Below are 15,450 nucleotides of genomic sequence, written 5' to 3'. Positions count from 1 at the left end.
ACAAAGAAGACAATGCAATTTCATTTCAGTGTGTGTATATTTAACATTTATTTAAGTTTAAATGTGGTTGCAATAACAACACAATAAATAGATCCTTAGTGATATCACAGAACACAGCAGTTTTGGATTCACAAGAAATAATACTTAGGGAACATTCACAGTAACAACACTGAACAGCTACAGACAAGAGAGCTCATTTTCACATGAAGCAATAACTGGCATTAGTGAAGAGTATGGCAGATATAACAACGGTGTCGGACATTTGTAGTATTGCATATTCATGCACTACAAGCCTGTGTCAGATACACTGGAGATAAATGAACATTTCTTTTTCCATGTTAGTAGATTTGAATTTTTAGTTAGTGGTATATCAGAGTGCAAAACACATGTTCCCTTTTCCACCCATTTTTAGGTTAAAGCAGATGCTGACCTGCAGTTGGACAGGCAGCTTCGATGCTGTAGTGGTGATTACAACATTCAGTAACAAATTTTACATTGAAGAAATGCTTAATTACATCGGACACAGCATGGACTGTTAATTATTCCCGTAGTGCAAAGTGACATCATGTTAAAGTTCTACTGGCCGTAACTCTCTCATAAATGACCACAAATGAAAACTGAAGAGATAAAATTGGTCAGCGTGACATGGATTCAATACTGACAATAGTCATTTGCTCATTTCTAGTGCTTGTTGGGTCCAATCTGAAACAGAAATATTATGCACTACATTTTTTATAAAAGTAGAACCATTAAAAAAAACTGTATTTATAAAAACAGAATGCAAAAATAAAATGTAAAAAAAAAAAAAAAATCTAAAACATTCTATAAAACATGACAAGCTCGCAACAAATATTAAATGAGAAAGAACATATTTTGGTCATTGCAAACGTTTCCTGGCTCTGTCACTTGTTTCGGATTGTAAGGGGAACGAAAACGTCACAAGAAATCATGAGGAAATGCGATGAGACATTCTCATTCGGCTCTAAACTTCAAAATAAAAAAAGGGACTAGAGGGCTATCGGAAGAAGTGCAGCACTTCCATTGTAAACAATTACTACATTTCCCACTTTTAAAGTATTATAATGAAATAGGATCTAAAACCCTTCCTGAAATTTTCTTCGTTCCTTCAGGTTTAAAGTTCATAGTGTAAAAAAAAAAGATATGCCGTCCAAATATCTTCGGTACATCACCCTGTACATTCCCACACATACAAATTACATCAACCATTAATTCTGCACAAATCTACAGTATTATGGGACTTCTTATTCTTCCATACACATTTAAAATCAGCTCTTTAGGGATTTCCCTCATCAGCAGCCTTTGTCATAACTCTCTCCTCATAAGCTTGTGGTGGTAAAGCAGTCTCTGCATGCTGGGAAAGCTGGGGCTGTTGTCACATGTCTAAGGCAGCCAATGAACTGAGAGCGACAGCATTTTCACACACTTCCACCTTTGAAGGAAGGGTGACGCAGACATAATCTGGCCAGCCTACCTCCGGGTCAAACCCACGTCAAAACAGACATTTCCGCTCTGTTTTTCAGCCAAAACAGAAAAACTCCACAAGTGCTGCGTTCTGCCCTCTCTCACAGAGCGTTTAGTGTCATTGTGGGGTAGCTAGGTTTGCCTCCAAGTGGTGCGTAATAGACTTGGGGGGGATTTTAAGGTTCTGGGGGTCGTGGAGCAGAGCGTGAATGTTGAAGTAGCTAGTATAGAGCGAGGTGAAGCTACTCGAAGGTCCAGACCTCAAGACTGTGGATGCTGAAGTCCTGCTGGGCGGACAGGGGTTGGTTGTTGAAGGTAGCACACTTGGTGGTGGTGCCTCGGTACAGCTCGGCATCCAGCCACAGACCCAGCTGACCACTGCAGAGCAGAGGGCAGGCACACAGGAGGGAAGATGTTATCCAAAAGGTGTATGACAATGTGAGAAAAGAGTGTCGATTCATGAGATAACATTGTTCTCCGCCTCAAAACCTACATTTGATGAGCTATAGTTACATATCTTACCCTCCTCCTCCCATCTGCAGAGAATCAATGTTGCCTTTCACAAAGTAAGAATTCTCCCCTGTCCATCGGTACACCTGAAAATGAAAAGCAAATCATGTCTGAATTTTACTGAACAAAACTAACACAAACCGAACCAAAATTTGTTTTTTAACCAACTTGGTGCACACCTTGATTTCAGGACAGAAGCTGTAGAGGAACGTCTCTCCTGTGCCGTAGCAGTGTTCACTCACTCTGAAGGGATGAGTCGAGAATGCCCCAAATATCTGTGATAACAGTAGGAAATATGTTGGATAAGTCAGAAATGGCATAACTGAATAAACTACAATCTCTTGCTCATGGAGGATATGACCTTATTTATCATTAAAGGGGAGAATGTGTGCATTGACAACCCTTCAGGGTTAAATAAAATAAAGATCCATCTCCTGACAGACATGTTAACACTGTGTGACTTCAATCAAATTAAATCAAAAGCCTCGTAATATAGGAAATATAAAATCTACAAAACTTTACAGACTACTATTCACATTTTACCAGGTTTTGATTTCAAATAAAGAAAACTTGTATATTTTATTACGTTGCTGGTCCAATCTTGTGGAATAGTTCGCACCTACAGTTGGATTATCACTCTCCTTCGATATATTCAAAACCTGGCTAAAAAAAAACAACATCTCTTTGCCATAACACATGAATCAGCATTATGAAAACACTCCACCATCCTCCTTATATTCTCATGTTTTGCTTGAATATTGATTCATGTTTTTTGTGCTTTAATGTTTTTCTTGGAAAGCACTTCGGTCAACGATTGTTGTTTTTAAAATGTGCTCCAAAAATAAAACATACTTGACAAAAAATGTGTTTCTCCATAATGTAAAATATTATTCTGCATAATATTCTGCATAACATTAACTCATTGCAGAGATGACATCAGTGGGAAAGGCCATGAATGCCATCTACTGATGTTAAGTGGCCATTACATTTGACTGCTGTTTTACGTGCTCTATTATCATCAGCCACTGATTCCCTGATCATTTATATACAGTAAATGTCCACATGGACAGTATCTAACCTGGTTATCCATGTCTTTGATGACGAGCAGAACAGGACTGTCCACATCTGCCAGGTTTCTGTACAGAGTCTTGAGACTGGTCCCGTTTCTCTCAGTGCTGTAGGCCAGTCTCCAGGGGTAACCCTGCACGCGGGCTGGCAGGCGACAGGCAAGCTGGAGAACAAACAGATTATCACATTATGGGGTGTACTGCTGAGTATGCACCATATTTCCTCCTCAGATTTTATTAATCTCCTCATCAATAAGTGGGTTTATTCAATTACCTTCTCAATGTGCGTATCCTGAAGCAGATCACTGGTGTCACTGAGTATGGGCAGTGCATCTGCAGACAAGTCTCCATCACAGCTACCAAAACTCTGCCTGCGCTTAGCCTCATCGATGGTAATGATCTAGGAGTAAAAACATGATTATAAGTCAATATTTGAGAGAACACAATCACAAAAAGGTTGTATTAACGATGCTAAGCAGGACGTTGGTCATTAACAAAGCTGATTTGAAAATAAAATATAAAAACTGCATGTAGACAGATTGTTTCCCCTCAGCTCACCTCCCAGCTGCAAGATGCAGGGTCACTGAAGAAGTTATCGATCATGTCCAGCTCGTCTTTCTCCACCACAACAAAGCCCTGCTCCCGGGCCTCCTTCCCGTACACGTCAGGAGACCACTGCACAAAAAATGCATACAGATGGTCCACCCTGGAACACACATACCGTTAACGGTTGGTTAAAGGCCACAGAAAGTTATGAATGTTGTTTTGTACATTTCTTTTCATTGCTGGATTCCAATGAAAAACTCTGATTGAATTTATTTACATATAAAATGATCATCGTCTCACCTTTCTTGTGGCACAGCGAACCAGTACTCTGGCTGCTTCCCGCGGCCCCCGAACGAGTGAGCAGGACTAGAGGTCATCCCCATAGCAAAGGACTTCCTCATTGGCTTTCCCACTTTGAAGCAGAGGAACATTGGGGGGTTTTTACTCTTCTCCTCTGATGAAAAAAGCATGTCTGTACAGAATGGGGAACCAAAAAACAAAAAAGACAAAAAAATTGGTTAGTTTAATGTCTCACTGACTTGATTATATCTCCCAGAAATCCCAGATTGTTTTTTTTTTTCTGAGTGTGCTCTGCTGCCTTGCCACAGTGCCACCACCAGGTGTCGCCAACATCTGATATGTTTAGGACATCAACTGTGATTTAGAGGATTTTTCCTCCTTTATTTTAATGTTACACCGTGACAGAAAGATTAATAGTAAAATTATTTTAAAAAAGACAATAAAAATACGGTAAATATCCTTCTACATTGTCTACCTTCTATTGGAGCCTGCATCCTCTCCATCAGCCATGACTTCACTTCTGCTTCATAGTTTTTCTTCCGCCTCTCCTCCTCACTGAGGTCGTCCTCGTCTACCCGTCTCTCTGAGCTTTGTCTCTTCGGACTGGAGTTCCCATGAACCTCTGCAGCCTCAGTCAGACTCGACTTCCTGTTTTGGTCGACTGGTGCGATGATTATCTGATCATCTCCACCGTTTAGCAGCTCTTCGGTCCCTTTAGGTTTGGTATCTTTGGTTTCTGTTACATCTTGGCTTGTAGATTTCACATGGGTCCCGCCCGGTTTTTCGGTCTCTGAGGAGGATTGTATCGACTCTCCGTCCTCGATGGAGCTGTTCTGTGCTACACCTTCATCCTCCTCATCATCCAGCTTCCCTTTAGTGTGATCAAGCATTGACTTGTACTGGGAGTCTCCCCGGCCTGGGCAGCTTATTACTGGGAGTTCCTGTCGGTCCCTGTTGATAGTGCTGGATGTTCTGGAGGTCGTTCCCTCTGCTTCTTCAGTGCTCCCGTTGACAGTAGGCTCCAACTCTGTGAATCCTTCATCTGATGGAGACTTCTCTGTCTGCTCTCCCTCTGTACTTCCTGTTATTGAAGAGATATGTCAAGCTCTTTGCAAGACCAAAGATCTAAACAAGAGTAACCACCATTCAGGGAAGTGGATCACCAATGCCAGCACTGAATGACGACACGATCTTACCAGTTTCAGAGAGGGTTGATTCAATGTCGTCCAAGATGATCGGTCGCTTTGGATCCAGAGCTTCGTAGCGGCTGAAGGGGTTTAGGTCCCGCTCTGATGGGAGCTGCTCCCATTCACCAGGCCTGTACACAGGACACAGATCCTGGGGTAGGTCTCTGTGGGGTCACCGTGCACCACACATACCGCACCACAAACAAGGATGAAAATGAAAGGGGGAAAAAAACAAAAAAAAGGTGCAACAGAAATTAAAAATGACCAAATGACATACAACTTAAAAAACCAAAAGAACAAATGTGATGTAAAACAGCAAACTATTTAACTTAGAATAAATAACGAAGAACAAATTAAAAATGTAAGTTTAAAAATTACAAACTAAAAGTGGAGTCTGACAGAATGATTTTTCACTTGGATCTATTTAGATAAGAACCAGTGGAAACAAAGGTGCTTCATAAAAAAGACAAATTAAGAGAGAGGTGAGATAAATAATATGAAAAGTTCACAAAAGTGAAAGGTTTGGTACAAGCAATAAAATTGCTGACGAGAGTAAAAATAACAGAAACCGGACGGAGGAACAGGAAAGGAGGAATAAGAGCCGAGGACTGGAACAGGAACGGTTACAAAAGAGGGAAATGAGGAGAGAGAGAGGCGGTTGGGAGCTCTTACGATGGCAGGGCGTCTTTGAGCTTCATGCGCGACACGTCGTCGTACAGCGCGACAGAGACGACCTCCTCCATGGGGCAGATGAGGCCGTACTCTTCGCAGCCGTGCTCGATCACCAGGGGGTCGGACTTGTGGGGGTCGAACATGATGTTGTTGGGGGTCACGATCAGCACACCTCCCACCACTCCCTGAAACATTAACACATACATACATACAACACATACATTAACACAGGGAGGGAGAGACAGAGACTCACAGTCAGAGACAACCAACATATCAGAGTGGTACCTGTTGGAATAATTTTCAATTATCTTTTGTTTAGTGTGTAAAATGTATAGAAAATGTTTATATTAATTTCACGTTGGGATTTCAGTTAGTTTTGTTTTCTTCTTACCATGCCGTCAGTGAAATACTTGCAGCTCATTTTGATGAATTTAACCGTTGACGGGCTCTCATCCTCTGAGTTTGGGGAGAGTTCACGCCGGATGGATTTTGCTGACCTGCAGTCTGAAATGCCATCCTGAAGGACATATAAAACAGATCAGAGACCTTATTGTTATGCTGTACTATTAGTGCAGCTCGATATTATGCGTAGAAAAAGCATTCTCATACTTCCTCATTAGTGCTCTGACTTTAATCCAAACATTTGTTACTCACTTTTTTAAATAACATTATGTCTGAAGTCTGAACTTTTTTCACTTGACTGCCAAAATGCTGGTAAATTAAATTACCCTCCATTGCAAACTGGCAACCAATTCAGCCTCCACTGCTTTTGCACTAAACGTTAAAAACTGCTCACTCATACCCCGGATTTAAGTTGTAATGCACAATGGCAGGCAGCAGGATTTGAATTATGAGCGAATAGAAAACTCTTGGTAACATCAAAGCAATGATTCTCACAGTTGGAACAAAGACAAAGTCTGAAAACACATAGAAACGCTGCATAGTTACACTCCTATCTAATTAATTAATGTGCGACTCCTTCCAAGATATATGCCTTTTAACAAATGTGTCCCTTAACAGCTGCTGTAAACTACTGCACACTGCACCATGAAACTGGTTTGCACTTACATTTAGTGGTTTCTCAGATAAACCGTTTGTGAGGGTGGGATCGGAGGAACACTGGGACTTCACATCTGCTTCTGGCTGGCTCACATCAGGGACAAACAGTTTCTGTGGTGGGGGACCGACAGCCAATGATCAGTGAGTTTGCATAAATAATTCAAGAGAGCTAAGTAGCGTGATGATGTGGTGCTGTTAGCCTTCTCACCTGACCGGGGTAGACGCTGCGAGCAAACAGCTTGTTCAGCTGAACCAGCTTGTTTGGGGTGATGTTGAACTTGAGCGCGATGCTGTTGAGGGAGTCGTTTGGTCCCACCTGTGACAAGAGATCCGACTCCTTTGAGAAAACGCCGCATGATGCAATCAAGAGACATGTCAAAGCGTGCGGTCGGTGTACTCACAATGAACTCCACCGTCCCTGGTGGCCTCCTCTTCTCCCTCTTGGCCTGACTGGTACTTTTACAGCCATCATCTGAGAGAGAGACACACACACAACAAAAAGAAAGGGATGTTGCAGATGGAGAGCCAACACTGAACTGACAACAGTCTCATAGGATGAATGACTCATGAATAATAATAATAATGATAATACTTTCTAGGTTGCTAAGACATAATCACAGTGCAGCGATTCTAACTTTCTGCATCATCCACTGAGACCAGAATTCTGCAACAGAAGACTCTCTAAATAACCTCTCTTAATGTAGTCGCTACATTTTGATTCAGTACCAGTGCTTATCATTATCCATGGTTGAAAACACACACACTGAAGCCATTATCGTAAACACACACACTCACACACACACACACAATCTGACCCTTGTAGTAGACAAGGTCCACAGTCAGCATTTTTCTCTTGCCAAGAACACAGGGGCTATTAGTACACCACTCCCTGCTGCCTCATTATGCTGCTGCCTCCTCCATGGAAACAGAGGCCATGACTAAGCATAAGACAGCCAGACTCCTGCTGCCGTCTGCTCCTTACTGCACCCACCATCAGAAGACAAGACCACGCCACGACCGTCACCTGTGCGAAGACTGGAACTTCTTCACTGAATCTGAACCGGGGGCTGTGAATGATAATACACTGTACAAAATGTGGTCTTGTTGTATAATCTATTGTAGAGTGCAGAATGTACACAGCTGGATGACCTGTAGCGTGTTTGAGTCCATGTCGCTGTCAGCCAGCTGTGTTTTGTTTGGTGATGATGATTAACGGCAACTAACAAACCCAACAACACATGCTGGCATGATGCACCATGTTCATACTGTCACTGACACAAGAGACAAATGCAGAAAACCAACTATTATGAGCTTGCCTCTATTAGGAACAGCTTTTATAGATTCAATTTAGGGCTAGGTGATATAAAATAAAATAAAATAATAAGATAAAAATATTTTTTTGTGAAAAATATATAAAAATTACAGTTTTTTTTGTTGGGTCTTGTGGAAGGTTTGTTGTCTGGAGAGTTTCTGCAGCATCACAATGCTTCATTTATGGTGTGTTGTACATTTTACCATTATCAAAAAAAGGAGACAATTCCTGCAATTCCTACAATCTGGATGTCATCCTTACCCCATATTGTTATTTCAATAATACTGTATTCCATCCCTTGTTCACTGCTCAAAAAAATAAAGGGAACACTTAAACAACACATTGTAACTCCAAGTATATCACACCCATGTGAAATCAACCTGGGATGATAATTTTGATTTACATTGATCATTTTTATGTTATTTTGTTCTCAACACACTCTACTATATATTGAATAACGATTTTAAACTGCAATATTTCATTAATTGAGATCTAAGATGTGTTGTTTAAGTGTTCCCTTTATTTTTTTGAGCAGTGGGGAAAATCTGAAGCCAAAACACAGTATCTTCTCTCACTTAGTTCACAGTGACACTATTTCAATAGCCAATCACTTTTATTGTACCATTAGACCCATTGTCTCCTCTGTTTGAATAAGTGTTTAGTTTTTTTTCCACATTTAAGAATTATATTTATACAAAATGCTGATCTCTTAACTGGGATTTATATGATTTTTAAGCAGAAATTAAGGCCACTGTGATTTAACACCGGCACAGACTCTTAAATCTCACAAGCTTTGTTAACACAGCGGACATAATGTCATCATCTGCTGTACGACAGCACATGATAAGGGTTATGCAACTTCCTGTTTACAACTGCTGAGGTCATTTCACCACAAATGGTCGTTAAACCACGAATTGTTCTCAACACAGAGGACACTTTCATTGTACCATCTATGTCAGGGGAAAATCTTTTCACATAACAAAGCAGCACTGACAGTATCATCAGTGAAAATGAACCTACTGCTCATCGGAAAGTGGGAAAAAATGACACACAACAGAAAAATGATCAGTTGTTTGAATGAACCCATTTCACCAAGGTTCACTGTCTTTGCCATAATAATTAACTACTGTACGACTCGAACATGTTTGACGTAACTCAAACGCTCATGGGTTTTACCCAGTGATCTTTGCAGCAGTCTCATAAGAGTCTTTTGCATTACGGCGATGATGTGCCATTTGTTGCACTTCAATATGAATCAGGTTTGTGTTGTGGAACATTGGTGGTAAAAATAAAGTCTGCTCAATGACGAAGAGCAGATCAAAGACTAGAAGTGTAGCATCTGCAGAAGTAAGTGTAAGTGTATCTGTGGCCAAGTTCGGGCCTCCAAGATGCTCATGGTGGTTTTTATTCAAGTGATTCTATTCTACAATAAAGCAAGCAGCAAATCTCTGTTGTGAGTGGTGGATCCGAGTCTTACCTGAGTCTGTCGACTGTTTCGCTGTTATTCTCTGCAGGTCTGTCTTCTTGTTGGGGTTGCTGTCGGTCGGGACGTCAGAACACGAGATGATTGCCGGGTTCTGCTCATTCACATTCTTATCTGATTGGCTCTGCTTCAGCTGTCTCCGCCTCTTCAGCCTGATGGGATGCAAGGAGGGGACAGGTTTGTTTACATTCACTCATTTTATTGTTAAGCACCTTGTAACTTTGTTTTGAAAGGTGCTCTACAAATAAAATTATTATTATTATTATTATTATTATTATTATTATTATTAAGATGCATAAAGAAAATATAGATGAACATAGAGTGTGTATGAGTATATGTGCACATTTATTCAGTTAAACCATGTTAATGCTGTAGTTGTTGTTGATAAAATGCTAATGGAGCATTTAGCTGAATGTCCATCCTTCAGATTAGCCTATTGTACAGAGGAACAAGGGCAGATTTTGTTTTTTCCTTAATAAAAGTGAAACGTGCTGCACTGTTAGGACCATAAGCATTGTGACGCTCCAGAGACGCCACAGCCGACAAATCAGATTCTCTACACATAACGGACCATTTTTGTTTGGTACAACACTTCAATCACAAAAATCAAACTCCATCAATTTAACATTTTTCTGTGAAAGTGAAACTGAACAACGATCATTGCAGCTGGCGCTCACAAAATCACCACTGCAACATTTTTGTCTCTCATGTAATCCCATTTTTAAAAAAATCCATCATGATCAGTAATCATATGAAAACTGATCAAATTAAAACTGGTAACATAATACACGCTCACTGAGATCCAGCGAAACCTTAGATGTGAATGTGTGAGTATGTTTAGCAAAGTCGAGACCACATTGATTTATCCAATACCCTGAGTGGTGGGGGGTAGTGTGGCTCTGCACAGCTCTGGACAGAGACAGGAGAAAAGAAAAAGTGAAAAGAGAAGCGATTTAAGTGTTCAAGTGGCTTAATGGAGAGGCAAGAGTGGGTCGATAAGGCTGCAGACAGATGGAGCTCAGGCCTCTCCCACAGCCTCGGGTCACTCTCCTACTTCAACTCATGCCGCACACATCTGGTAGTGAACTCAAAGAATCTGCAGACGCATTCTTGACAACGCCGTCTGTTTCACTGTGGGGGATGTCTCACAGAGTCCCCCCGCCATCATACTCTTCTTCTCTTTTTCCTCAGCATAATAAACAAAGAAAGCTCAATACTGCACATAACAAGTTGCAATGTCGAAAACCATTTTTTTTTTTTTTTTTTTTTTTTTTTACAATTTTACAATTTTACAATCCTTGGCTTAATTGTGCTTTTATGGAGTTTAGAGTTGCCCCAGTGTGGTATCTATGTCCGTCAACAACTTTCACATTTTACTGTGCTTTAAAAAAACAACAACTTTGAATCAAATACATATTATTTCACTTTGACAACACTGAAGAGAGAATCAGAAAACAAACGCCCTATAAATAGACGTAGAAGTACAAACCTAAGACAGAAAATAACTAATTTCACCTGCTTAAGACAGCAGCTAACAACAATAATCCTTAAATCACTGCAGGTCTTGATGTCTGTCAACCTGATGATGGACATAAACAAATAGACTTTTTTAAATTGTGTGCCACAGATTTGCATGACATTCATAATGTTGTTTTTGGCTCCACCTCTTCTTTAGACATGATTTTTGGTTTTGCTGGAAAATAAATCCTCTCCCAATTTGCACTACACTAATAAACACAGGCAGGTTTTCACTGAGGATATTCCTGTGTTGTTGTGTCTCTTCTATCCCTACTTTCTCATGGCACAGAGTTATCCCGAAACGTGATAAAAGGTTGGATTTGTGTGTTTTCCACTGACGTGATGTGTTCACATACATCAAATCTACTGTCAAGTATTTTGGTTACAAAGCACAGTACTGATCACCATCAGACCAATAGAACATTGTTTTGTTTTGTCTTTACTTTGTTTCAATGTTTCCCACATTTCGTCCAGCAAACATTTTGTGTTTTGTCAACAAGCATTAAGGTGTGACCCAGGGAAGTCCCCAAGGCAACAACCTGACAACAACAGTGTGTGAGCATGCTCTCGACAAATGTGCAGCTAGGTCATATTCTTGCTCAATTTCATGTGTATATTCAGTACCTTGTAACTTTTAGTATCCCCTTTGAGTCTTTGTCTTAATTAACCTTAAGCACATTTAACCTAAAATCATGTATTTATTATTTCCGTTGACATGAGCCCGTCATGTTAATGTTCTGTGTCAAAACCTCCCAACAACATGTACTGAGCTGTAAAACAATAAAACACGATAAAGTTCATGGTGGGCTAACACTTTTTATTGGCTTTTACTATATATGTGCCCCACAATGAGCTTCGATCTATTTGTCAGAAAGCACTGCACCATATGGCGCGAGTAGCAGGAGGGCTTCACGCTAGAGCAGTAGCTGTGTGAACAGATAAGACTTATTTTCCTTCCTGACATGTTCACACTGTCCATACAGGCACAGCGTAGCTATCTTTACAGTAGTAGTCTATGTAGTCACCCTGCACCTTGCTCCAGTGGTGTTTGGCTGCTCACTCCCACGCTCACTCTGCAGGAAAATACCATCCCTAACACAAAGGCTGAATCCCATTAAAATCTAATACACTGCCTACCTAATAACTACAGGGTGCCTGGGCTGCAGAGCCATTGCAAAGTCATTTCTCTGTGTAATATTTCCAACGAGTCAATCGCTTGGAGAAGAAAAACTACAGACAAATTGCAGATTTGTACCAGGCTGTCAGTGCAGCCTGAACAAGTAACCAAATACATAATAAGAAATAATGAAGCCCATTAAGCTTCACTTCCTCACAACATCCATTAAGTCCGTATTCAATAGCTTTAGCTTGATGCAGCATATGCACTGCGCCACTGCCTAGCCATAAATCAACTCACTTGTCTGTTTTTTTTTTTTAGAAAAGGCATAAAACAAGACAAACAAGTCCGCCAAGGACAGGATAAATCAAGGCGAACTTTTTACACACATGCACACACCGGCAATTTAATCCCCTTTATCCACATTCATTTAAGCTTTCTAAAACAAAACCCTGTGCCACTTGACATGAATCAGTCAGTTGTGAAGCTCTATGAGACATCTCATCTGAACGTACGTCAGAGAGAGAGAGAGCGCTGCTCTTTGTTCAAAACCCCGCAGAGTTCTTGTCAGTCTATGCACCGTAGCTGTGACAAGCCTCTTTCCACATGTTTCCTGTTATCATGTTTCACAATGCTGCCAAAATCCAATTTTGAAGTCAACATCATCCCGGCGGATCAATTCGTGCAAGAACTCTGACGCATGACGGGGGATCATATGAGGCAGGGCAAGACAGGTGACTTAACAGTGCTCATCCATGTTTTAGAAAAAAGATGAGAAAAACTAATGAGTTACTGTAATGCACCTTGACAGCAAAAATGTCAGGGCACAAATGAACATGCATCACTATGGAAAACACATGGTGTCACCTCTAACACGCAATGCACAAAGAGGAGCTCATTCATAAACAGATTTTGGACTTTACACTCTAGCATGTGACGCATGGGGTTAAGCGATGTGGTAAAAATAAAAAAGAAATCACAATTTAACCAAAACACTTCCTCAAACACAAATAAATCACATCGCTGGTTTATTTAAGTAAAAACCACCAGTCTATTTATTTGAAAAGTTGATGCTTGTCATTCTTTAAACTTAATGGTAATTGGACACTTGGTAACTGGAGCTGTTGTTTTAGCAGAGACTGTTATTGTCCAATTGATTTGCTGAATATTTCAGTGTTTTGAGAGGGTAGTGCATGAGCTGCAAATTCTTCCGAGGCATAAATGTATAATATTTTTTGCCATTGTTTATAGTTTTTAATTTTTCTAGTTTGTTGGGATTTTGGATATTTATTTTTGCAGTTTTTTTTTGTACTATCCATGTTGCTGCTTTAACAATTTCCCACTACCTATCTTATCTTCTTTTATATTATTGATTATGAGCTTAGTCATCAGTGCGGACCAAGAGCAAATTAGACCTTAATACTTAATGCCAGGGCCACACATCAATTCTGCTGCATGAAAACTAACTAAATCAAACACAAATGAGACAAATTCATGATACTCAAACGGTCTCTTACCTGGCAAAATATCCCGGCTTCCTGTCTCTCTTTTCCATCAGGCCAGGGTCCTAAATACGCATGCAGTCAAGTGCATCCATATAAACATCCACCCTTACACAAAGACATGCACACAGGGGTGCCGCTGACACACACTTCCACCCACTCAAGTGTCCAAGCCAACAGACAACTGTGGGGAAGATCACCTCTCACACTGTGCTCTCACACTTCTTTCTTGTCCTGCAGAGGAAATAAGAGGTAGAGGATTAGCGCTCACTGGGTGCCTCCTCTCTCAACAACACTCACTTGCACTGCAAAAGCCCAATAACTGATGGTGGACTGGAGCCTCATCACACTAAGTGGAGGGCGATGAAAGCATCCTATAATAAGCATGTCAGGCCACTCTGCTGACAATGGCTGACCAACAGGAAGGAAAACGCATCTATTCGCTGTAGAGGAAAAGACCACATCTGCTGCTTGTTAATGCTGCCACAGTAAACATGCGTTTAATTATGTAATTATGCTTCATCAGATCAGTGGCTCTATTATTAGCATCAGTTTTCGCAGTTGACATTTAAAACAGGGAAATCTGGTTGATGTAAACATGCAGACGGCCATGGCTACACTATAATCAAACTGCAGCACCACAGGGTTAATCGATTACAGACACACACGTCCCACCCTAAAAACCAGAAATTGGGCAACTGCAGTTCATCCACGTGTAGCCTGAAAATGTTATATAACAGGTAAATGGTTTAACACAGCGGGGGAGGGAGGGAGGAAGGGGCTAAATTTGAAACGACATCACCCCACCTAGCTAGCTACATTCTTCAGGTTGTAGTAGCTTGCTTGCTTGCTTAATGGGATTTCCTCCGTAAACCCGGACTAGTGAAAACGGCTTTCCTGCGTTCTTCTCCCGGTGCAGCGGCAACGACAGATAAATATCCCACTATTGGTAACGTGAAAGCCGCCTGAGCTGCAGCCAAGCAGGTCCGAGGATAAACACAAGCACAAGTGAATAAGGTCCAGTTTTTTCCCCCATCTGACTTGACCACCACAGCTGATGCTAACGGTACTAGCTAGCTTTGTTTACAAGACAATAGCAACCTGGTGGTGAAGATGTTGAGGATATTTATCTTCGGTCATGTCGCTTAAAAGCTGGTCCTCTGAAAATAAACGTTTCCCTGTTCTTGTGTAAAACGCGGATCAGGTTTGCGACGTGCAACGCTGCGTTAATGCGCTAAATATGACATAAAAAACAGGTAAGAGAAGGATTTTTTGCCCACATACCTTGCGTGCATCCTCAAGCAGCTAAGGTTGATATCAAAATGAAACCTCCCCTCACTGCGCCCTCTGCTGTCATGTGCGCTCAACACCTGCCTGTTTGTAGCCGTTAGCCCGCTCAGTCCACCGCTAACATGCTGGTAGTTAACGTTAGCGCAGGTTAGCACGGCTGGTAGTTAACGTTAGCTCAGGTTAGCACGGCTGGTAGTTAGACAGTTGAACGGTCACTGCCGTTGACCGACTAATGGTTACTATGGCACTACTATGACGTCGTATGAAGCCTGAAATTCTCACGCTGTGATCTGTGTTGCAACCCTCCCTGGTGGTCTAGTGGTTAGGATTCGGCGCTCTCACCGCCGCGGCCCGGGTTCGATTCCCGGTCAGGGAACTACTTTTCTGTCGCGCAAGTATGAAGAA

General features: G+C 41.2%; 1 protein-coding gene across 2 annotated transcripts; it reads right to left on the bottom strand.

Annotated features, from left to right (window-relative positions):
* Nucleotides 1-29: 29 nt before the first annotated feature.
* ncoa7b (nuclear receptor coactivator 7b) lies at nt 30-15,172 on the bottom strand. 2 transcript variants are annotated; one of them, XM_084001191.1, is made up of 17 exons: nt 15,040-15,172; nt 13,771-13,989; nt 9,613-9,770; nt 7,225-7,295; nt 7,032-7,139; nt 6,833-6,934; nt 6,156-6,281; nt 5,765-5,949; nt 5,102-5,256; nt 4,381-4,986; nt 3,906-4,077; nt 3,618-3,765; nt 3,334-3,459; nt 3,071-3,223; nt 2,172-2,267; nt 2,005-2,078; nt 30-1,860 (listed from the first exon to the last, which is right to left on the bottom strand). In XM_084001191.1, exons 2-17 carry the CDS (start codon nt 13,806-13,808, stop codon nt 1,725-1,727), a joined length of 2,454 nt encoding a protein of 817 aa, XP_083857317.1. In that variant the 5' UTR covers nt 13,809-13,989; nt 15,040-15,172; the 3' UTR covers nt 30-1,724. The 2 variants fall into 2 exon arrangements, with proteins under 2 accessions (XP_083857317.1, XP_083857318.1); XM_084001192.1 differs by lacking the exon at nt 15,040-15,172 and having other exon boundaries at nt 13,771-14,345.
* Between the last annotated feature and the right edge of the window lie 278 nt (nt 15,173-15,450).

Source organism: Trachurus trachurus (genome assembly GCF_905171665.1).
Source record: "Trachurus trachurus genome assembly, chromosome: 24".
NCBI classification, from domain to species: domain Eukaryota; kingdom Metazoa; phylum Chordata; class Actinopteri; order Carangiformes; family Carangidae; genus Trachurus; species Trachurus trachurus.
Note: the sequence above shows the minus strand (reverse complement) of the source record. Positions and strands in the feature narration are given on the sequence as shown.